At 31.9% G+C, this 23,313-nt stretch overlaps 3 protein-coding genes and 1 pseudogene across 4 annotated transcripts; all 4 read left to right on the plus strand.

Moving 5' to 3' along the window:
• Window positions 1–1,081: 1,081 nt before the first annotated feature.
• Window positions 1,082–5,712, plus strand: LOC107404765 (ABC transporter G family member 1-like; annotated as a pseudogene).
• An 821-nt stretch (window positions 5,713–6,533) lies between these two features.
• LOC107427744 (CAX-interacting protein 4) lies at window positions 6,534–8,562 on the plus strand. Its single transcript, XM_048481414.2, has 2 exons — window positions 6,534–6,692; window positions 7,194–8,562. Exon 2 carries the CDS (start codon window positions 7,195–7,197, stop codon window positions 8,176–8,178), a length of 984 nt encoding a protein of 327 aa, XP_048337371.1. The 5' UTR covers window positions 6,534–6,692; window position 7,194; the 3' UTR covers window positions 8,179–8,562.
• Window positions 8,563–9,308: 746 nt separating this feature from the next.
• Window positions 9,309–16,010, plus strand: LOC107427742 (polyadenylate-binding protein 2). Of its 2 annotated transcripts, none has more exons than XM_016038123.4 (6): window positions 9,309–9,469; window positions 9,646–9,748; window positions 10,778–10,848; window positions 15,188–15,379; window positions 15,494–15,621; window positions 15,732–16,010. In XM_016038123.4, the coding sequence occupies exons 1-6, from the start codon at window positions 9,428–9,430 to the stop codon at window positions 15,778–15,780; spliced, it is 585 nt and encodes a 194-aa protein (XP_015893609.1). In that variant the 5' UTR covers window positions 9,309–9,427; the 3' UTR covers window positions 15,781–16,010. The 2 variants fall into 2 exon arrangements, with proteins under 2 accessions (XP_015893609.1, XP_024933483.1); XM_025077715.3 differs by lacking the exon at window positions 9,309–9,469 and adding an exon at window positions 13,479–14,002 and having other exon boundaries at window positions 9,696–9,748.
• Window positions 16,011–19,334: 3,324 nt separating this feature from the next.
• On the plus strand, window positions 19,335–23,313 carry LOC107404770 (phospho-2-dehydro-3-deoxyheptonate aldolase 2, chloroplastic). The gene is made up of 5 exons (XM_016011765.4): window positions 19,335–19,946; window positions 20,360–20,637; window positions 21,185–21,461; window positions 21,741–21,986; window positions 22,679–23,313. The coding sequence occupies exons 1-5, from the start codon at window positions 19,434–19,436 to the stop codon at window positions 22,943–22,945; spliced, it is 1,581 nt and encodes a 526-aa protein (XP_015867251.2). The 5' UTR covers window positions 19,335–19,433; the 3' UTR covers window positions 22,946–23,313.

Here is a 23,313-nt window from a genome sequence, read left to right on the forward strand (position 1 = left end):
AAAAAAAAAGGAAAAGAATGATCAAGCTCAGAACCAAATTATCCTGCGATACAATCTTCTTCTCATTTTTTTTTTTAAATAAAAATGCAATCTTTAGTTGCTGTGGCTTGTTCGAATCTTTTTTTTTCTTTTTCTTTTTTTTTTTTGGTTATTGTTTGAATCTTGTTTAATGACAAGATTTCGTATGACATGAAATGACCTTCGAGAATTCAATATCTCTCGTAAGGAAATTTGCAACCTCTTACAATCATAAGACCGAATGCCTTAAATTCCATTAAACTGCCACCCACTTAAAGAAACCCCTAAAATGCAAAAAGAATAATAATAAGAATAATAAGAATATTAATAATAATAATAATAACTATCATCATTATTATTAAAAAAGCTCCAACTTGTTCAGTTAATAAATTTTAGGCCAAAAAAAAAATACATATTATAAACATTTTTAATACGCCCAAATAGAAAGTTTTTTTTTTTTTTTTTTAATGATAAAAGAAACGTCAACTATATTGCAGACCACAAATTTGTATGTGGTCTGTGTTCATTATATTGAAGAAGAACTTGAAGTAGTAATTAAGACAAGTGGTCCCCAGTTATCTACCAATCTCTCACACAAGCACATTTAGATTTTTTTTTTTTTTCTTTTTTTTGTTTGTTTTGGGAGTAGGGGATCTGAATCCGATTTTTTCAAAATAACAATAAATTTACCACTAAAATATTCCCATAAAGACACGTGTACGGATATAATTTAATCAATGGATTTTCTTACTAAAACACGTGAATACCATGTGATTCATGAAGTGTATACCAGTCCGTGCGGAAGTTAGTACTAATAGTTTCCAAAACCTTAATTGCCGCGAGAAAAAGGTTTGCCCTTCGAAACTCGACAATTATTTGCATGTATGCGTATGACCATGTTCCCTCAAAAAACCAAAAAAAATTCCTATTGTGTGTCAAATTTTGATTGGAAGTAACCTATTACCTCTTTCACACATACTGTACATATGAAACGTGTTCGATCGTCGTTGTTTTATCTATAAATATAATGAGGTAATCGGATATCTTTAACGCTACTTCAAACGGCGAAGGAAAATAGAAAGGCCAAGGAGTACTAGCTTCTGTTATTTTTTCTTTCATATTTTCTTGGAGTCCAAACATGGCTAATAATTTAGAGATTACAGCATCATTGGAGATGGAAAGAGTAAACTACAACGACAACAACAACAATAATAATAATAATCATGATAAGGTAGTGGAAGAAGGAGTTTGTTTGACATGGGAGGACCTTTGGGTGACAGTTTCAAAAGGAAGGACTAGCAGCAAAGCAATCCTCCAAGGTCTTACTGGCCATGCCAAACCAGGAGAGCTCATGGCTATAATGGGTCCTTCTGGTTGTGGCAAATCCACACTTCTTGATGCTTTAGCAGGTGAATTTTTTTACTTCCATTAAATATTTATTTTATATTTTTCTTTTTCTTTTTATTTTATCTTTTCGATCTGGAAATGAGGATTGAAAGCAGAAAAAAGAAAACTACGTACACTCACACACCATCTCTATTTCTCTGCAAATACTTTTAAACGTCTCTGTTTTTGTATGTCTTACTCAATACGATTCAATAATTAATTGAACAAAATTCCCCCTTCCATATTAATCAAGTTTTTGAAAAATGATTATTGGGACTTTTTTTTTTTTTTAAATATCATTTGTACCCTTTACATAATTTCTTAAAATAATGATATATCATATCATATTTTGTTTATTTGTTCCTTTATTGGACATTCTTGTGGTTTTTTCTTTTTTCTGAATTTATTTTTTTGTTCTATTGAGTAGATGATTAAGTAGGAGAGTATATTATAATATCATAATTGCAACCAATAATATGTCTATAAATTACCATTGTTTCCTCAACATATAGAAATGATAATAAATATATTTTCATATACATATATATATATAGCAAAAAATATTTTCATATATATTTATTTAAAGTTATAAGTCATATCATAATTATGGTTTAAAATATTCAAAATTTCTTCGATGTTTTCTCGAAATTTTTATTTTTTGAAAAGGTTAAAATAAAACAAATTCCAATCATCTTTTAAAATTTTTTATTAATATCTAATATTTTTCGATATTTCAATGAAAAATTTTTATATTTTGAACTTTAGATATTTCCGTCAATATTGATTTTTGAACTTTGATCATAATAAACATATATAAGTAACAATAATTTTTTTTTTTGAAAAAATATTATCTATATAAATAGTAGCGTTGGAGACCCTCCTAGTGCCACTTATTTTATTTCAATTTTTTTTTTATATGACATTTTAATTTTTTCCTTACTTTCAATGGTCCAAAACAAAGAATTGTAAGTAGGGGGCATAAATAGTAGCTTTGGAGACCCTCCTAGTGCCACTTATTTTATTTCATTTTTTTTTATATGACATTTTAATTTTTTCCTTACTTTCAATGGCCAAAACAAAGAATTGTGAAAGCCCTTCTTTTATCCATATAGGCGAGGAAACTTATAATAATACTGTATAAAAAAAATTACTTTCCTCGTCATTAACTAATTAATACTTTTAATTAATTAAACAAAATTCTAATTTGATTACATTTTTGCAGGGAGATTAAGCTCAAAGACAAGACAAAGTGGGGATATTTTAATAAATGGACGCAAAGAAACACTAGCTTATGGTACATCGGTATGTACAATATCGACAATAATTAATTATTAATTATCATAATTATTTGGATTTGAACTGATTTATAACTCTTTGGATACTAATTTAAATAATTTTATGAATTACTTAGGCATATGTAACACAAGATGATACTCTAATTGCAACTCTAACGGTTAGCGAAGCCGTGTACTACTCAGCACAACTCCAATTGCCGGATTCAATGTCCAAATCCGAGAAGAAGGAGAGAGCAGAAATGACAATAAGAGAAATGGGTCTTCAAGATGCCATGAACACAAGGATTGGAGGTTGGGGATGTAAAGGACTTAGTGGTGGGCAAAAGAGGAGAGTGAGCATTTGCATTGAAATCCTAAAACATCCAAAGCTTCTCTTCCTTGATGAACCAACAAGTGGGCTTGACAGTGCAGCTTCTTACCACGTTATGAGTGGAATTGAAAGCTTGGATCAAAGAGATGGAAGTAGAAGAACTATAATTGCTTCTATACATCAACCAAGCAGTGAAGTCTTTCAACTCTTCAGCAGCCTTTGTCTTTTGTCTTCTGGTAAAACAGTGTATTTTGGTCCTTCTGCTAGAGCAAATGAGGTAATGCATATAAGGGTTTTATATATTGAGCTTATATTTTATTTATCTAATTGTACAGTAGAATAATTGACTAACCCTTTTTATATTTTTTCCCCCCCATTTTGTGTTTTATTGTTTTTGTAGTTTTTCACTTTATGTGGGTTTCCTTGCCCTACTCTTCAGAATCCATCAGATCACTTCCTCAAAACCATAAACAAGGATTTTGAAAAGGTATTAATTCCTATTTTCTCATGTATATCTAGGTTGTTGTGAAGTAAGGTATGTAAATGTTTTCCTTTGAAAATGAAGATAGCTTAAGTCTTAAATTTTGAATTTAATTTGCACAATTTTCTTCAAGTTTTCTTTTTTTCTTTTTTCCCTTTCTTTTTTTTTTTTTTTTTTGGGGACCAAGTTGTATAGGCTTTATAGAAAAACTAAAAAGTACCTGCATTATTAATTTTTGCAGGATATTGAACAAGGATCAGGTGGGGCAATATCCACAGAAGAAGTAATCAATACCCTGATAAAATCTTATAAAGCATCTGAAACTTACCAGCAAGTACGAAGAGAAATAGCTGAAATATCTAAAAAGGTAATCAATTAAGCATCCACCACACAGATTCAACAACTAGATCAAGGTTCAGACAGAAAATTCAATTACTAACATTATCACCCATATATTTGCATGTAAAAATGATCAGGATTATGGAGCTGTGGAGAAGGAGAGAAACCATGCTAGCTTTCTTACACAGTCTGTTGTTCTTACAAGGAGATCTTTCATAAACATGTTTCGTGATCTTGGCTACTACTGGCTGCGCCTTGCAATCTATGTAGCCTTGTCTTTAGGATTGGGAACCCTCTACTTAAACGTCGGCTTTACTAATGAATCGATTCAGGTGAGAGAGAGAGGAAGAGAGAACGAGATTGTTACAAATTAATTATATGGTCAGCAAAATTTTTCCAGAGTAGTATAATCTTCAAAGCTCATACTCTCTTTGTGATATTGCAGGCAAGAGGTTCACTAATCATGTTTATCGTTTCGTTCCTTACTTTCATGGCCATTGGTGGCTTCCCTTCCTTTGTCGAAGATATGAAGGTATAAGATTTGGTTTTCAACTCCATAATTAATGTATATTGAAATCCAAGAAGCCATTTCGTCAAAAAAAAAAAAAAAAAAAAAAAAGAAGGAAAAGAGAATCCAGGGGGCATAGAAGTTCTTATTTCTAAAAAAAATAAAATGTTCTGATATGAGACTGACTATATATAGCACATGTTGTCATGTTTGATTTGATTTTCTCCTTCAATCATGTTTTCCATCTATAAATGTACTCCACATGTTGTGTTAATAGAAATATTCATACATATGCATGTGCAAATTCAAAGGCCGTAAAAGAAGTTCATAGTTTTCAAAAATCAACATGATAAGAGACTAATTATTTGTATGGCACATATCTTATTATGAACTCTTAACTTCTTTATCATCAGGAATTTGAACGAGAAAGATTAAATGGGCACTATGGAGCAGCTGCATTTATGATGGGAAACACATTTTCTGGTGTGCCATACTTGCTAATCATTTCAGTGATTCCTGGATCACTAGCTTACTTTCTACCTGGACTTCAAGAAGGAAATGAACACTTTTTCTACTTTTTCTGTGTGATATTTTGCTTGCATGATGCTGGTTGAGAGCCTAATGATGATTATTGCAAGCCTTGTGCCCAATTATCTTATGGGGATTATGGCCGGTGCTGGAGTTCAAGGTCTTATGATTTTAGGAGGCGGATTGTTCCGGTTGCCAGGAGATCTCCCAAAACAATTTTGGAGATACCCATTGCACTACATTGCATTCCATAGGTATGCATACCAAGGAATGTTCAAAAATGAGTTTGAAGGTTTAACTTTCCCTAACAATCAAGTTGGAGGACGACCTACAATAAGTGGAGAAGAAATTTTGAGGAATACATGGCAAGTTAATATGGGTCACTCGAAGTGGGTTGATCTTGGTATTTTGCAAGGAATGATAGCTTTCTATAGGATCTTGTTCTTGGTGATCATCAAGACCAGTGAGAAGCTCAAGACTGTTAATCTAGGAAAGTTAATGGCAATGTCTCCTAAGCAAAGCATACAAGTTATAAAGAATCCCATTGCTACACCAATGCATGGAGATCAGATAAACAATCACCAATATTAGATCATATATATATATATATATATATTATAATAATATTGTACTATATTTAAAATAATAATGGAAGATGTGTATTATTAGAACACTAGAGAAAGTGAAGTCTTTTGTTGATTATAATTAGAGTGAGATAGGATGGTCCCTCTGATCTTGACTTTCTAAGTTGAGTTAGATTTGCAATGTATATTAGAGTAGACGAGGCACCAACTTTAAGTTTTCTACCAAAATTTGGATATCTATGGAATTTTGTTACTTTTCTTTATATCTGCATTTGGTTCTGGAAAAATTAATTAATTAATGTGAACCTCAGTTATTTTCCAACAACCTTGAATTGTTTCATTCCACTTGTTGATGAGTTCGCATGTATGCTCAAACAGACTGCTGTTTATAATTAGGCTTGCATGAGGGCTGTGAAAATAGTGTAGCCATTTATGAGTCCGGCCCATAAAAGAAGTACAATAAATCCTCCAAAAGGAAAATATAAAAATAAAAAGTGTTTTTCTTTTTAAAAAATATAAAATTAAAATTGTTTATAAAATTAAAGAACAACACAAAAAAAAAAAAAAACCTAAACTGAAAATCATTTTAAATTGTTTATAAAATTAAACTCATTTTAATAAGCTTTTTTTTTTTGATAAATATTATAATCCACCTATGTAGTCTCTCAAACAAAAAATAAAACCCAAAATCATAAATGTTACCGAATAAGTGTAAGTACTAAGTACAAATTTGTTTTTCTTTTTTTCAGTATTTTATTGTCCAAATTTTAGTAGGATCGCTCATTATTATTTTATTTTGTTTTATTTTCAACTTGATAATAAAATATTATCAGATTAAATTGATATTCAAAAAGTTTGAACTTGATAGAGAAGTTACTATTTATTGTCTTACTAAAAAAATTATTTAAAAAAGAAAATAAATTAGTTTTTTTTTTAACATGAATAATTAGTGCAGTTTATTTAATAAATATCGGAAAAAATAAAAATAAATAAATAAAAAAGTGTGAGTGAAATTCACTCAAATTCCTCATTAAACATGAAACGGTAACCGACTTTGTCGTGGCAAAATCTGGTTGGATAACTCCAGCCAGGAAAAAAAATACAAAATATAAATGCCGAGCGAACTCTGTTTTGTTAGTTTTGCTCTTCTTCTCTTCCGTACGCGCTTTCTCTCTGCTTCTTCTTCCCCTTTCAATATAATTCTCCTTCAGCCTCAGCTAGGGTTTTCCATTTAAACTACCAGGTACGTACTCTAATTTCTTTCAGATAAAAACCTATTTTCCTTTTCAATTCCTCGATTTTCAACCCCAATTAATACTCTTTATTTATATTCAAATTTTTTTGGTCGTTTATTAGTTTTCCTTCTTTTTTTTTTTCTTCTTCTCTAATAAGGAATTCCTCAGTTTGCCTTAGAGAATTTGACAACGTTGAAATTCTGCGCGTTCGAATTAGTATATTTTCGCGAAACGAAGTTGTAATTTCGTACCCTGAATTTGAATTTTTTTTTTTTTTTTTTGAATTTCATCGAGTTGTACCCTAGGTTTTCGTTCTGAATTGGATTTAAAATTTTGTATTCTGAAGAATTTTATCGTTGGGGTTAGTATCTTTTGGAAATCGAAAATTGTATTGGTTCGTAGTCGAATCAGAATTTTGAGTTGGAAGCTGGAACCCTAGGTTTCGTTTTTTATTTTTTTAATTTTTAAAGAAATTGTGAATAATTTTGGATTGGATATTGGAATATCAGGATGCCAGCTACGGCAGGAAGGGTTCGCATGCCAGCGAACAACAGGGTGCACAGTAGTGCTGCCTTGCAAACCCATGGTATATGGCAGAGTGCAATTGGGTACGATCCTTATGCACCCAACAAGGACGATGACAAGGGCCCTTCACACCTCAAGTCCTCAAATTCTGAACCAGAGAGTGAGAACGCCTATGCTAGCTTCCAGGGTCTTCTGGCTCTTGCCCGAATAACCGGTTCCAATGCCGATGAGGCTCGTGGTGCTTGCAAGAGGTGTGGCCGTGTTGGGCACCTCAGTTTTCAATGCAGGAACTTTTTGAGTGTTAAGGAAGATATTAGGAAGGAAGACCCTGAAGATATTCAGGCTGATATTTTGTCTGAGTTGGATAAGTTGAAGGGGAAGTCTGGTAAGTTGAAAGGGAAAACAGTAGCTGAGAGCTCGGAGGAAGAGGAGGATGAGGAGGAAGAGAGTTCAGATTCAGAAGATGACCCTGAGATTGAGAGGATTATTGCTGAAAGAAATGGGAAAAGGGTTAGAAAGGGGAGGTCACTAAAGAATAAGAAGGTCTCAAGGGATGATGACGATGATGATGACTTGGATTCTGATTCTGCAAAGGGGAAGAAGAGAGGAAGGTCGAAGAAGAGGAGGAGTCGTAAGAGAAAGAATGATGAGTCGGATAGTTCCGATGGGGATAAGATGAAGAGAAAGAAGGAGAAACGGAGGAAAAGAGATGAATCTTCAGATGAGGAAGTTGAGCATCGTCATAGAAGGCAAAGGAAGAGTAGAAAGGAGAAGAGAAGGAGGAGAAGTCATTGTTATTCTGATGATTCTGAATCTGACGATACCAATAGACACCATAAGAGGAAGAGTAGGAGAGCGTCTACACTGCCTGATTCTGATGGAAGTGGCTCTGATGATTCACGACTTGGTAGGGGAAAGAAGCGTTCGGAGAAGAAGAGCCGGAAACGCCATTATGAAGATGATGAATAAATAGTCTGAAGAAGACATGTATTGAACTATTTACTCTACCGAGTTTCTCTCAAATTCATGAAGTATTTGACTTGATATTGTTGTGAGTTTTATAATGGTTATTATTCGCTCAGAGATGTTATGGCATTACTCTGGTTGTTCTGCATTAGGGAGTGAATGGATCCTTTAATGTTTGCAGATGAAAAGCTTGATGAAGTACTGTCGAGTATTGAGTTCTTGATGGTTATTTCATTATGCAACAATGTACATATATAATCACTATCTTGTTTCTGTTGATTTTCCTTTTAAAGCTTGGAGAAAATTTGATATTAGGTATTGTGGAACAATCATATAATACTTATTTTTATTTAATGGATGAAAAAAGCCTGAACGGGTTTTATGATCTGTTTATCACTCTACAAGTACAACCAGGTTGTTAAAAGTAGACATGTCAGTAGTTTGATCTAGCTTGCATTAAATTTTTAGGAATTGCTCACAAAATTGTGGTCTTTCAGTTTGAAACATATTGTAATTGTATTAAAATGGTTTTAATTTATTTTTATATCCTTTTTAAGTTACTTATGCTAAATGTGTCATGTTAAAATTTTAAGTTTTTACGACTTTATTTTTTTTAATTTTTTTTTTTGAAACATTTAATATTTTAATTAGAAAATGTACTTACACAAAATTTATCATCAAATAATCAAATTTATAGCTTATCCATATAATAATTAAAATTTTCTCTTGAAAAAAAAAAACCTTTTTCTCATAATTTAGTCAATTTATACAATTTTCTGTGATAGAATAAAATAAAATAAAATAAGAGAATAAAATTGTTTCTAAACAAAATTGCTTTTTTATCAAATTGCACTATTTGCAAGGGATAAAATAACCCTCAAATTAAACTTTCATCTTCTTCAGTAATTTTTTTTTTTTTTTCTTTTTGGGATAAAATAGCGTGAATTATTTTTCCATGTGAATAGCACATGTCTATCCAAATTTTTTTTTTTTTGTTTTAGTTCTTTTAAAAAGTTTTTTACTTAAATTATTGTTGTTAAAAAAAATAAGAACACAGACGTGTGTGCGTGGGAGAGAATAGAACCACAGTTAGGCAATAAAATATATTAAATATATAAAATATCACAAATACAATTATAAAATAAAAACGACATTATTAGTCACTGGCCGCTCTGCCCTTTTTACTTTGCTTGCTGTGCGTGTGTTTATAGAGAGAAAGAGATAGAGAGAGGAGAGAGAGAGAGAGAGAGAGATGGAGGATGTAGACATGGCCGGAGCTGATAGCACCGAAGCTGTAATGGTTTTTCATTTTTGTGTTTGTTGTTGATTCTTCTATTTTTAACTTTATCTTTGATTGAAATATTCCCGATTGATTCTCAAAACCTAAAACCCCTAATTTTTTTATTTATCTGTCTATTATATATATATATATACACTAATTATGAGAAAAATTGAATGTGAAAACGGCAGGAACTGGACGATATGAAGAAGAGGTTGAAGGAGATGGAGGACGAAGCTGCTGCTCTTCGTGAAATGCAGGCCAAGGTCGAGAAGGAGATGGGTTCTGCTCAGGGTATTTTCTTTCTCTTTCTTTTACCCCAAACGCCCCCATCTTTTCTCCCTCTCTCTCTCTCTCTCTCTCTCTCTCTCTCTCTAAAATTGCGTTCTATCTGAGCTCGATTTTGGGTAACGTTTTATTTTGTCAAACATCCACAATGTGAGAATGAGAATGTTATTGGGTATGAAGGAATTTATGCAATTTTTGAAATTTTGAATGCAAATATTCTTTTGGAGCAGGAATCTTTTAGATGGTTTTAGGGTTTAACATGTTTCCGCTAGCTTGCTGATGGATTACCCATTAATGTGTTTTGAAATTTCTTTCGAATGTATTCCTGATTTTTCTTTTTTCTTTTCAGAGATACGTCTTTTCCTTTTTCTTTTTCTTTTCTTTTCTTTTTTTTATTTTTTTTTTTTTTTTTCAGAGGTGCGATTTGGTTTTTATATTTGAGCAAAGATTATTATCATTATTATTTAGCTTAAGAAATCAAGGATATATTAAATATTTGGTCGGAGACTTGACCTTTATCTGGTTTTGTGTAAGCATTACCTGCTGTCCTGAATATTAAAAATGTATAGAAGATGATTGCATTAAGGTGATATTTGTTTTTGTTTTCCTTTAAAACTGTAAATTCAGACTGTAAGGGGTATCAACTATTTGTATTGCTTTGTAACCTTTAATTGATGCGTTTTGAACTTCAAAATTATTCATAAGTTGATAGCACAAGAAATGAAATGTGCATGATAGATCAGAAAATCAAATGTGCTTGCATGTGCAAATATATATTACATGGTGTCCTATGAAAAGTTCTCTTTAGGAATTAAAATATATGGAAATGGGTTCAAAATAACACTCTCTTCCATTCCCTTTTCTAGTTTTCTGTATTGGAGTGGTTGCATGGATCATTTACTGTTACTCAACTACCTAACGTTACATAATTAAATATGTGTCTATGGATAAATATGTATACAGAGTAAAGATATCTTCTTTTTATTTGCTTATTATTATTATTATTATTTTGGTTTTATTTTTTTTGGTACCTAGACCCAAATACTGCAGCTGCATCACAGGCAAGTAGAGAGGAGGTTGATTCACGTTCAGTTTTTGTGGGCAATGTAAGTAGCCTCTTCCATAGTTAGTTCATGGTTATCCAATTTGGAATTTCTATACAATTAGCATATATGTATACTGCTAATAGATTTTAATGTAGCTTTTTAATTTGTACGCTTTTTTAATTCATGATGTGATACTGCCTTATGTTCTTACTTGTCTTCTAGTCATTAACCAAAGCTTCTTTGTGCTGTCATTCAATGGCTAGTGTTAATCTGATGGTGACTAAATATGTGCGGACAATTGGGTGTACTTTTAAGTTGATTGCCTATATTTATATTTGTTTCTAGACTAGTTAATTACAACCAGAGACAATATAGAATCAGTAATTAAAGTTTTCAAGAAATTTCTTCATCCAAATTATAATTTTATGGATTGAAAACTGTTTTTTTACTTGCCTATAAACTCCTTGAAAGTTTGCTGCCATTGGTAATTTCTATCACAATTTAGTTCAGGTGGGATCAAGATTAGATTAGCTTTTCTTATGAAGGAAAACATTGAAAGATGGTGATATGGAGGGTGATTAGTTTAGGGAGTTCTGTAAGGTGTGAAGGTGGTATCTCGCAAGATTTCAGAAATAGATTTAGAAAGAAAAAGGCAGAAACAGAAGATGGTGACATCATATGGAATTTAAAAATTCGGATAAATTAGAAGGTTTTTACTAAGTTAGTATATTTTTGAAATATTTTTTGAGGACTTGGAAATATCTTTTCTGGCTGATAGTTCATGCTGGGAACTATGTTTTGCTATTTGAAGGTTAAATTATGTAAAACCCATTCGAATAACCTTCTTAAACTGAACATGGTTATAAATAATCTCATTAAACTAAGCTAAGAACCATCCTTCAAGATTAGTGAGAGATTTTAAAGCCTACCGATGAAAAGAAAAAAGATGAAAAAAATCTTTGTAACAAGTTTTTGATCTGTCCATAGCCATTTATCAGAATTTTCCATCTGAAGGATTGGAAAAAAATAGGATTTGACTTGCTTTATGATGCCATATCTAATTTTACATGTAGAATTAGTTGCAGAGCCATATCATATATTCTAGATTTACTCACCATGCTTAAAAGATAGTTTGTTTATTTGTATTATGATTTGTTGATTATAAATTTTTTTTTTTTTTCACATTTATTTCCTATTTTATTTTGTGAACTACGATTTCTTCATTTTAATTTACAACTTTATGGATTTTCCTTCTTTGCAAATTCTAAATAGTTTGCTGGTTGTTTGTAAGTTAGTGGGTTACATTTAACTTCTCTGTAATTCAATTGAATTTATGTAGTTTATCCTGTTTCGATGTATATATTTTTTTGTGGAAAATAATCTTTTTGTTAGAAAACAAAAACAGATGTAGGCATTATTCCAACTATCATTTTTCTGATGAGAAATTGAATTTTTCTGTGCACCTGTCTTTCCTTAAGATTGATTGTTATCCTGCATTTTGGAGCAACATTTTAATTTGCTGCAGGCCTTGCGGTGGTTTTTTTATGGTTCACTGAAATGGTATGTAATCCTACAGGAGCATTTGTGTGCTGTTCTGTAATTGATATTATATGATTAAATGTATTAAAATATAAAAGTGAGTAAATTATTTCCATCTATGATGGATTTTATTGAACATCAGGGCACAAAATAAAGGAGTTAAATCATTTCTTATACAAATAAAAAATAATATGAACTTATGACAATAGAGACGAAACAGTTATGGTCCATGTGTCTGCACATGATATTTATAATCAATAGATATTGCTATGGCGTACATTTTATAGTTAGGGGGATGATCAAGTATCAACTTAAACACAAACAAAACCTTTAAAAACCAGATCAATTCATTGAAATCACATGTATGCTCCATAAAATTGTACTGATTATCCATAAAACCTACAAATTTAAAGACGAATGGTGCTGATATTGATTGCCTGAAATATGTATTTCTACTGGCGACCAATAGTGGCCATTACAGCTAATATAGACTGAGTAGAGCCAAAATGGAACTAGGATCATGCCTGCACTAATTTCTCTTCCCTGATTGGTATTGTAGGAGAGTTCAGTCAACAACTACGTTTAGTAGTTGGCTCTCCTGATTCAGAAAGTTTATTGGCCATGAATTAGGCTTTTTTTTTTTTTTTTTTCTTTTTTCCTTTTAACCTCCTTTATACTGTGGATTCCTATTGCTAAATCAGTATATCCTTGTTTGCATCCAATTGATTTTAGCAGCCATGGATACCATTGTTGTGAAGAATCAATTTTAGCAGCCATATCACAATTCACAGTTTTCAGGTTCATATTTATTTAATGGACTAATTATATCCATTATCATAAAATGAATGTTAGTTTGGGACTCAAGTGTATAACTGTCCTCTTTAGATTAAAAGTGTTTGGTTGGTTTTTTCTTGTAAATAGTTTATGCTGGGAAAAGAAGCACAGAAGGTTTCTTGTTTAACTTATTTTTACATATTCCTGCATTGCGTGATCTAAAGTGCACTTGAATTATGTTGCATGTTTGGTTCCTATTCTGTGAATATTTTTTTTTTTTCTTTACTAATCAAAAAAGAAAAAAGAATTGTTGCATGTTCGGGTGATTGATAGTCTTATAATCTGGTTTGACATCTCATGTTTGACTATAATGGCAGGTCTGGCTTCATTCAAGTTTTCCGACTGCCTAATGCTGGGGTTGGAAGTATTTTGATATAAATATAGCTGGGCTAGGGGGGAAAAAAATCTGTGTGTCATAAAAAATCAATGAAGAAAAGTTTTTAAAAAAAGAAAAAAGAAAAAAAAAATATAGATAAAGGGGAAAAAATCTTATGGAAGGTAGATGAAAAAATTGAAGCCTTTTGGAGGCCTTTAGAAAATAAACGAGGAAGCAAAGAAATAATTTAAGAGAAAACCAGTAAAGGAAAATTCCTGACCACACTACAGGAGAAGAAGAATAGAATGAAAGTTGTAGTTAAGATTAGAAAACCTTTTCTCGTTAAATCAAGTCCTTGGGCCAGGGTGGACAAAGGAGTAAGATACCCAGCTTCAATCAAGTTGGAGAAGTAACGTGCATTGAAGACTAAGGAGTAGCTGTGGGTATGTGTTTTCATTCTTGCAAAGCCAAGGCTTTTGGTGGTGGTTAATGCACAAGAGATTTATAAGCCTTTTCCTGCTTATGGTGAGGGGTCTCTGATCTCTCTTCCCCTCTTTGATACGTAGGAATCTCACATCTTTCCCATGAATTTTATCAGTTTCTGTTGTTCTTTGTCGGATAAGAATGACTTATACCATACGAATTTACACTGACCATATCACTGGTGTTCAGTGATAGTTTCAAAATTGTATAATAGTTAGCCAGCACCTATTTTGATGACATTCTTCAAGAAACAGAAAACATGCTGTTTGAGGACAAGGATATCATGATGTCTTAATGGAATGCATTTGAGGAGAAGATATGGATAACAGCATGTATAATAGGTTAACATTTTATTAGATCTGTTATATGATGATTTAGAAGTTGTTCTTATGCATATGATGTCACATGCATGGTTACCATGTATTTTTCTTTTCATAACGATTGTGTTCATTGATTGTGAATACATGGGTTACTAGCATGTGGATAAAAATGTTAACCATTCCTTCCCTCAATATTATCACAAAGGGTGACCTTTATAAACCTTTTGGTAAACTGTTGAAGCTCACATCTGCAATATTTCTATTTCTCAACTGTGGAGGTTTAGAATAATTTATATTGAGAAAATTACTTTAGCCAATTCTAGTCTATGGGTATAGATATTCATGGGGTCTAATTGTATAGTGGCTTGTCTGTTGCTATAGAAATTTTAGACGAGAGTTATGTTGGGGTGGGTTGGGAATAATTGAATGGTAATTTCTAGTTGTTTAGTAACATGTGCAGTGGACAGTTTGATATTTGTTTGCACACTGGAGGACCATACTGGCTGGTTGAACACTAAAAACCAAAAGGCAGTGTTGTGGTTGGTTAGAGCAATGATTTTCGTCTTTAGATTATTTTGTACAAAAACCAATATTTTTGTTGTAAGCTGGTAGCATGTGTAAATATTATATTTGTATCGGATGCATTGTGTTTCTGTCAAACTGGTAGGTTATGTGAGATGGTTAATTGAAGTAGTTGTTTGTAGCTGTGTAACAAGAAACTGAGTAACTTGTGGCTTTAAACATTCAACCACAATTTTTGTTATAAAATTAATTTAATCTATTTTGTTCGCCTTTCTGTGTTAGTTGAGTGAAGCTGTTTAGTTTATTCTTTTTCAATTGATTGTTGTTCAACCTCAATTGTTTGTGGTAACAATAATAAAATTGATTGTTAAACTGGGTTTAACAGGTGGATTACTCATGTACCCCTGAAGAAGTGCAGCAGCATTTCCAGTCATGTGGGACAGTGAACAGAGTCACCATTCGCACTGATAAATTTGGCCAACCAAAGGGTTATGCTTATGTGGAATTCCTTGAAACAGAAGCTGTTCAAGAGGCTCTGCTGTTGAATGAAACTGAGCTACATGGCCGCCAATTGAAGGTGCTACCATTTCCATTTACTTGGTCTTAGTGTTGTAACTAATAATAACTGTTTCCAAGCTATCCTATCACTTTTATTGCTTCAACTATGTGAGCTCTTTTAGTATGTATTCAGGTGTCTGCCAAACGGACTAATGTACCTGGTATGAAGCAGTATCGCCCTCGTCGATCAAACCCCTATATGGGTTTTCGGTCCAGGGGTCCATTTGTAGCTCCCTATATGTACTCCCCTTATGGATATGGGTATGCTTCATGAAACACTTGTTCTCGATTTTTGATATTCCACACTGTTATGGTTGAGCCTTTTTTTATTTTTATTTTTCTGTTTTTTTTTCCTTCTATTCTTATTGCAGAAAGGTTCCAAGGATGAGAATGCCAATGCGTTACAGCCCCTACTACTGAATATCAATTTTGCTAGTTCTGTCTGTCAGATGGACATGTCCAAGACGCCTTTCCTTTTTAGTGTTGTTATTTTCTATTTTGATGGTTGACAATTTAAACAGTAGTTATGGGGGTTTTGTTTGAACATGTGGATATTATGTGGATCAAGCATTTTGTCGAGATTATGGTAAAACAATGTGCTTGCACCGACTGAATTTATCTAAGTAGTTCATTTCCAAGTTTACGTTAAATTAATCTTCGTTTGCAGGTTCTTTTAACTGAGTTTAATTGATGATTGTACCGTTTTGCATGAAATTGTTGTATCTTCATTCATTCATCCATTAATTTTAGCTCTATGTATGGAAATAAATTTCCATAGAAGTTATATTTGGCTATATTTTTATGTTCAGCTGCAGGCTTAGATTACAGCCAAACTTCCTAGTATGTTTTAATCTAGACAAAATTTAAGCAAAATAGTTGCAGAACAGTTCATCACAGCAAGATGGGAATGGTGTATGGTAAGTGATGAACCAGTCTGTCTGTTACCAGGCAAATAAACATGCTTGGCACCAATTATTTGGGGATTATGTGTTTTTCTCTATTTTTTTTCTCTGCCTTTTTTCACATTATATGAATAAGTTTTAAATTAAAGTGATAATATATAGCCCTCTCATAGCGCGGAGCCAGGATTTATGACCAGTGGGGATGAGAAAAAAAATGAAATGAATAGAAAAATTAAAAATAAAAATAAAGTTAAAGTCGTGCAATTTTATAATATAATATCTTAAACTATCTAAAAAAATATTTATCTATTTATTATGTTAGTGAACAAACTCGCGTCAGTTTGGAAAATTCAAATAATTTTAATATATTAGATTATGACAACAAAATGTCTTTTGTCATGGTAGTGAACAATTTTCATATAAAAATTTAGAAAATTCAGTAATTTTTTTTTTTTTGAAAAAAAAAATGGTATTTAATGAAGGAAATAATAAGATGAAAGAGATAATAAGATAAAAGAGAAGTGTTATTAAGCTCTACGAGTCTTTCCATGTAGTATATGGCTTAGACTGTGACTTAAGATACAGGCCCTTGACCCATGGGCATCGAACTAATTGTCAAATAAGCCTGTTGACCCTTGTTCAGTCCTCTTTACATTGGGCTACAAGTTAATAGTGCTGGGGACAAGATGCGTCTTTGAAGGCCTTTTAACTGTGGGCCTAGGTTTGTTGGCTGTGTCCTTGGGCCTCGTTCCTGAGGTGACCGGTAGCTGAGAGCAACTTTTAAATTCGAAAAGTTCTCTCTTTTAAAAATTAAAAAAAAAAAAAAAAAGATTTAATTACTATTACCTATATTATTAACTTTAATTTTCAAATACTACTTTTTCCTTTCAAAAAAAATATATTTTTTCTTTAAATGTTACCTATCACCCTAATGACAATCTTTAAATGTTATTTCACCATTTAAATATTTACCTAAAAGGTCTTCTAGATTTTTAAAATATAAAATTATACGTAATTAAACACAATGAATGAGTAATAACCATGTTAGCTTTATTTAAAAAAGTAAAAACAAATATAGTCATATTAGAAATAATTTCATTGTGATAAATATATATATATATATATATATATATTAGTCTGTAATTTTCATTTTATAATAAAATTGGATTTTTAAAACTATTTTTAATCTAATTTTTGATAATTTTGAAACATATGAATTAATATAACAAGAATAGAATGAAGTTACAATGTTAAACAGCCTCATAAGATTTAGGATTCGTTTGGTATAACTAATAAAAATATAGTTTTAGAGTTTGTTTGACAGAACTTTTTTTGGATTTAAAAGTTTTATTTGAGAGTTAAAAGCTCTTTTATCATATAATAGAGGTGTTTGAAAAAAATTAATAAATACTTATTGACTAAAAAAGGAGATTTTTTAAACTGTTTCAAAGACGTTTAAATTTTGAGCTTTTCTATATGAAAATTTAATGAGTATTTAATACAGCTTAATGAGCATTTAATGCAGCTTTTTTTATTTACAACCAAATACTTATTAACTTTTTAATAAAAGTTATTTTTCAAAAAAAATCTATTATATAAAACTTTACAGACTAAAACTCTACTTTCATCAGTTATACTAAATGGATCCTTAGTTTATAGAGATTTGTATAATAGATTTTTTTGAAAAAAAAATTTATTAAAAAGTTAAAAGTGTTTGATTGTAAATAAAAATGCTACATTAAATGTTCAATGAGTTTCCAGATAAACCAAAAAAACTACATTAAATGCTTATTGAGTTTTCATATAAACTAAAAAGAAAAGCCTTTTTGGAGAAGTATAAAAAGCTAAAAAGGCTGTATTAAATGTTTAATTTTCAAATACTATTTTTTTCTTTAAAAAAAAATATTTTCTTTAAATGTTACCTATCACCCTAATGACAATTTTTAAATGTTATTTCACCAATTAAGTATTTACCTAGAAGGTCTTCTAGATTTTTAAAATATAAAATTATACGTAATTAAACACAATAAATGAGTGATAATCATGTTAGCTTTATTAAAAATAAAATAAAAAACAAATATAGTCATATTAGGAATAATTTCATTGTGATAATATATATATATATATTATATTTTAGCATGTAAATTTCATTTTATAATTAAATTGGATTTTTAAAACTATTTTTAATCTAATTTTTGGTAATTTTGAAACATATGAATTAATACAACAAGAATAAAACAAATTTACAATGTTAAACAACCTCATAAGATTTAGGATTCATTTGATATAACTGATAAAAGTATAATTTTAGTCTGTAGAGTTTTATATAATATTTTTTTTTTAATTTATTAAAAAAGTTAATAAGTGTTTGATTGTAAATAAAAATACTAAATTAAATATTCAATGAATTTTCAAATAAGATAAAAAAAACTACATTATAAATTTGGACTTTTATAAAATAGCTTAAAAAAATTTATTTTTTTTTAATAAATACTTGTTAATTTTTGTCAAATATTTTTATTTTTTAACAAAAGAATTTTTGATTTTCAAGTAGGACTTTTGGCCCAAAAACAAAATTCTGCCAACTTTACAAGATTTCTGACCAAAACCCACAAAAAGAAAAATAAAAAAAAGACATGTTTCAGGGTTTTATTTTATTTTTTATATTTTAATCCCTAAAATTACTTCTAATCCTTTTTTTTGACCATTTTGAGACATAAAAATTATTATAACATGAAAATATCATATTTTACAATATTAAACAACTTCACAAAGACTTTTTCCCCCAAAAAAAAAAAAAAAAAAAGGACAACTTACATTAAGTATTCCATATATATATTTCAAAATTGCTAAAAAAAATGATAAAAATTAAATAATTCGAGCATTAAAAGTGTATAAAAAAACTAAAATTCAATGAGGAAAATGTTAAAAAGAAAAACTCAAAAACAAAAATACAATTATGGATAGTTGAGAAACTACCAGAAATGATAGCTCCAATAATAAATATTCCAATTCTTTTTTTTGGACAGAATAAAATATACTATTCTGAGCAGTAGACTTTTTTGGGAAGTACAGGGGCAGTAGACTCTGTCATACAAAATCTGAGAATCAGATATTTTCTGTCTTTTACACAATTTCTCAGGGTCCTTATTCTATCACATTCACACAAAAATGGCTTTCGCAGCTACAACTCCCTTCTCCTCCAAATCCCTCCTCAACCCCAAACCAATCTTCTCCACCTCTAAACCCCATCACAACCCTCCTCGTCGCTGCCATTCTCTCCCCCACAAACCCATCTCAGCCGTCCATGCTGCTGACCCTTCAAAGTCCTCCAATTCATCACCACCTCCTCCTCCATCAACCGCCTCCATTCCCCTCAAATGGACCCTCGAGTCTTGGAAGACCAAGAAGGCCCTTCAGCTCCCGGAATACCCAGATAAAGTGGCTCTCGATTCGGTCCTCAACACCCTCGAAACGTTCCCTCCCATCGTCTTCGCCGGTGAGGCCAGGAGCCTTGAGGAGAAACTGGGTCAGGCCGCCATGGGAAAGGCGTTTCTGCTTCAGGGTGGGGATTGCGCCGAGAGTTTCAAGGAATTCAATGCCAACAACATCCGTGATACGTTTCGTGTTCTTCTACAGATGGGTGTTGTGCTCATGTTTGGTGGTCAGATGCCCGTTATCAAGGTCCTTACTTTATTCACTTCTTTTTATGTTGGAATGGAATTTTTATTTTTTGGAATGTGGTTTATGCATTAATTCTCATAATTTTTATGGTTTGAGAAATTATATGTGGACAAATGGGTATTCGAGTTTCAAGTCGGAATTTTGTGAATATGCCTTTCTTTTTCCGATTTCGGAATTTGTGAATATGCGTTTTTGTGAATATGCCTTTTTTTCTTAATCTCGGAATATTTTAATTCTGTGGTATGATTTAACTTAATTTTACTAGTGGGATAACGGGAAAAGGCAAAAATGCTAATGATCATATGTTACAGTAATTATTATGCTTTGGACCATTTTGATGACTCTCAAAAGAGTATAGCGATTGCCGTGTGAGATGGACAAAATTAATCTTGGAATGTGGTTATATATGTTAGGTAGGAAGAATGGCGGGTCAGTTTGCAAAGCCGAGATCGGACCCATTTGAGGAAAAGGACGGAGTGAAGCTTCCAAGTTACAGAGGTGACAATATCAATGGTGATGCATTTGATGAAAAATCAAGAGTTCCAGACCCCGATAGGATGGTTAGAGCCTATTGCCAAGCAGTGGCAACTTTGAACCTCCTCAGGGCATTTGCCACTGGAGGTTATGCAGCCATGCAGAGAGTCACCCATTGGAATCTAGATTTCACTGAGCATAGTGAGCAAGGGGATAGGTACTTTCCTAATACCTTCAATTTTATTTGAAAATTTGTATGTGATTCTTTGAAATTTTGCTTCTATGGCCCTTTTTTTTTTTTTTTTTTTGGTCTGATAAGCATTTTTTTTTTTTTTTTTGTCTGATAAGCATTGGATGCCCACAGGGCCATACCATATGAACATAAAAAATTCCAATGTTTATCGTGCAGCTTTAAATTTGTAATGTTCAATAGAATTTTATTGTTGGGTGGTGATAATATTATGAATAAACATAAAACTTAGTAAATTTCTTCAGGGTATGTATACCTATACCTTTTCCATTTTTCTTTTCAATAATAATTCTTGCAACTATAGTTGAACCAGGACATCAAACAGGCTTATAATTTTAGCAGATTTGATGATTTCAATTTGGTAATGGAGATTTATAGTTTTATATGCATAAGCTGAGATTCTAGTACTTTATTGGAGTGATCGAAATGCAGTATAGGTCAAATTTCTGAAACTTCTTTCTGAGACATAGCGCATTTTGGTGTCAAGCATAATGCTTTTAGTGTGGATCAACAGGTACCGTGAACTGGCTCACCGGGTTGATGAGGCCCTTGGGTTCATGTCTGCTGCTGGATTAACAGTTGACCACCCAATCATGACTTCAACAGAGTTTTGGACCTCTCATGAATGCTTGCTTCTGCCTTATGAACAAGCACTTACTAGGGAAGATTCTATTTCTGGGCTCTACTATGACTGCTCTGCTCACATGCTTTGGGTTGGAGAACGCACTCGCCAGCTCGATGGTGCACATGTTGAGTTTTTGCGAGGAGTTTCTAATCCTCTTGGTATCAAGGTATCTAAATGTTATGATCTCTTTTATGCTTGAACAAGTAATTGTTTTTGTTCTTTTACTCGTTAATTCTCTGCTCTAACTTGACCAGGCGAAAATTTTTTTGTTCTTACATGTTTAAAATCTATTATAAACCAAAGCAGTTGTTTATGTTCATGGTTTTGGGATTCTGCTTCACTAACATATTTATCTTGCTAGTGGTTTTTTTTTTTTTTTTTTTTTTAATTTTCCCTCCCCCGACAAAGGTTAGATAGCCTATAATAGACAGTTTTTTTTATGCAGGTGAGTGACAAGATGGATCCTAGTGAGCTTGTTAGACTTATAGACATTCTAAACCCCAAGAACAAGCCAGGAAGAGTTACAGTGATTGTGAGAATGGGAGCTGAGAACATGAGAGTGAAGCTTCCTCATCTGATCAGGGCAGTCCGTGGAGCAGGTCAAATTGTCACTTGGGTTAGTGATCCTATGCATGGGAACACCATCAAGGCTCCTTGTGGACTCAAAACTCGTTCCTTCGATGCAATTAGGGTATGATTGATGTCATAATTTAAGCCTTTTATTATGTTTTTCTTCTGGTATTTTTAATTGATTCTACTTTTATTTGCAAGTGCGCAAAGTTCAGTGACGATAGAAATTTCTTTCTAAGATGAAACTCTTTTTACGAAATAGAGAAGGAAAGAAATGAGCTAATGTGGTTGCATTATTGCGCTCACCAACCAATGCATTCTTTTCAGCGCTTTCTCATTTGATCATCGTTGATATTGTTGTACATTTACCATAAAACAACTATTCATTTGCTTATGACCAATTTGAAGGCTGACATCATAAAAATCTTTGGTTGGCCGTAGACATCCTCTAAAATGTATGCGAATGAGAATTAGTCATTGAATTTACTTTGACCGTGTGTATGTTTCAAACCTTAGCATTAGAATTCTTTTTTCACAGTTTGGTAGGTTGATACATTTATGTCATGTTAACATTCTATGGAAGTACACCTAGCCTCTGATAGTATCTCCAATCTATGTGGAAAAGTGCCAATTAAAATTACTTTACCTAGGATATTTTATTCCTTATCAGTGACTGTTTCTCATCCTATGACATGGAAACTGATATTGCAAGTGTCAAACATATGTAGTTTTCTTTTGTAGTTTAAGCACTTTATTTTTCTGCTTGTGGCACTTCAATAGCAATAACAACAATATCTTATATTTTGTTAATAGGCTGAGGTGAGAGCATTCTTTGATGTTCATGATCAAGAAGGAAGCTATCCAGGAGGTGTTCATCTTGAGATGACAGGGCAAAATGTGACCGAGTGTGTTGGAGGCTCAAGAACTATAACTTATAATGATTTGGGTTCCCGCTACCATACACATTGTGACCCAAGGCTGAATGCTTCTCAGTCTCTGGAACTAGCCTTTATTATTGCAGAGCGACTGAGAAAGAGAAGACTTGCATCAGGGAAGTCGCCGACCTCGATTGGAATCTAAGAGATTTTGGTTGGTTTGTTTGTTCATGAATGTTAAATTTGTTTAAGACGTATCTCTATCTTAGTCTACTAAGACCTAATAATGGCTTGTAAGTTTAGCGAGTAAAGGCCTCAAGTCCATTTCAAATATGATAAGATTTGAGGAATGCAAGGGTGATTGTAAAATAGAGAATAAAACCTGAATTATCAAGGAAAAGTAATGGTTTTTTTTAGGGGCTGGTATTGAAATATTGAGGAAAAGTAGTGGGTTTTCTACAGGGACTGGTATTGTAAGATTGAGGAACATTTTTTTTTTATTTTTTTATTTTTTTTTGGTGTAAGATTGAGGAACATGGTTTTGATATTATGGATAGAATTTTCTTGTGTGGA

This window comes from Ziziphus jujuba, chromosome 9, assembly GCF_031755915.1.
Source record: "Ziziphus jujuba cultivar Dongzao chromosome 9, ASM3175591v1".
Taxonomy (NCBI): Eukaryota; Viridiplantae; Streptophyta; class Magnoliopsida; order Rosales; family Rhamnaceae; genus Ziziphus; species Ziziphus jujuba.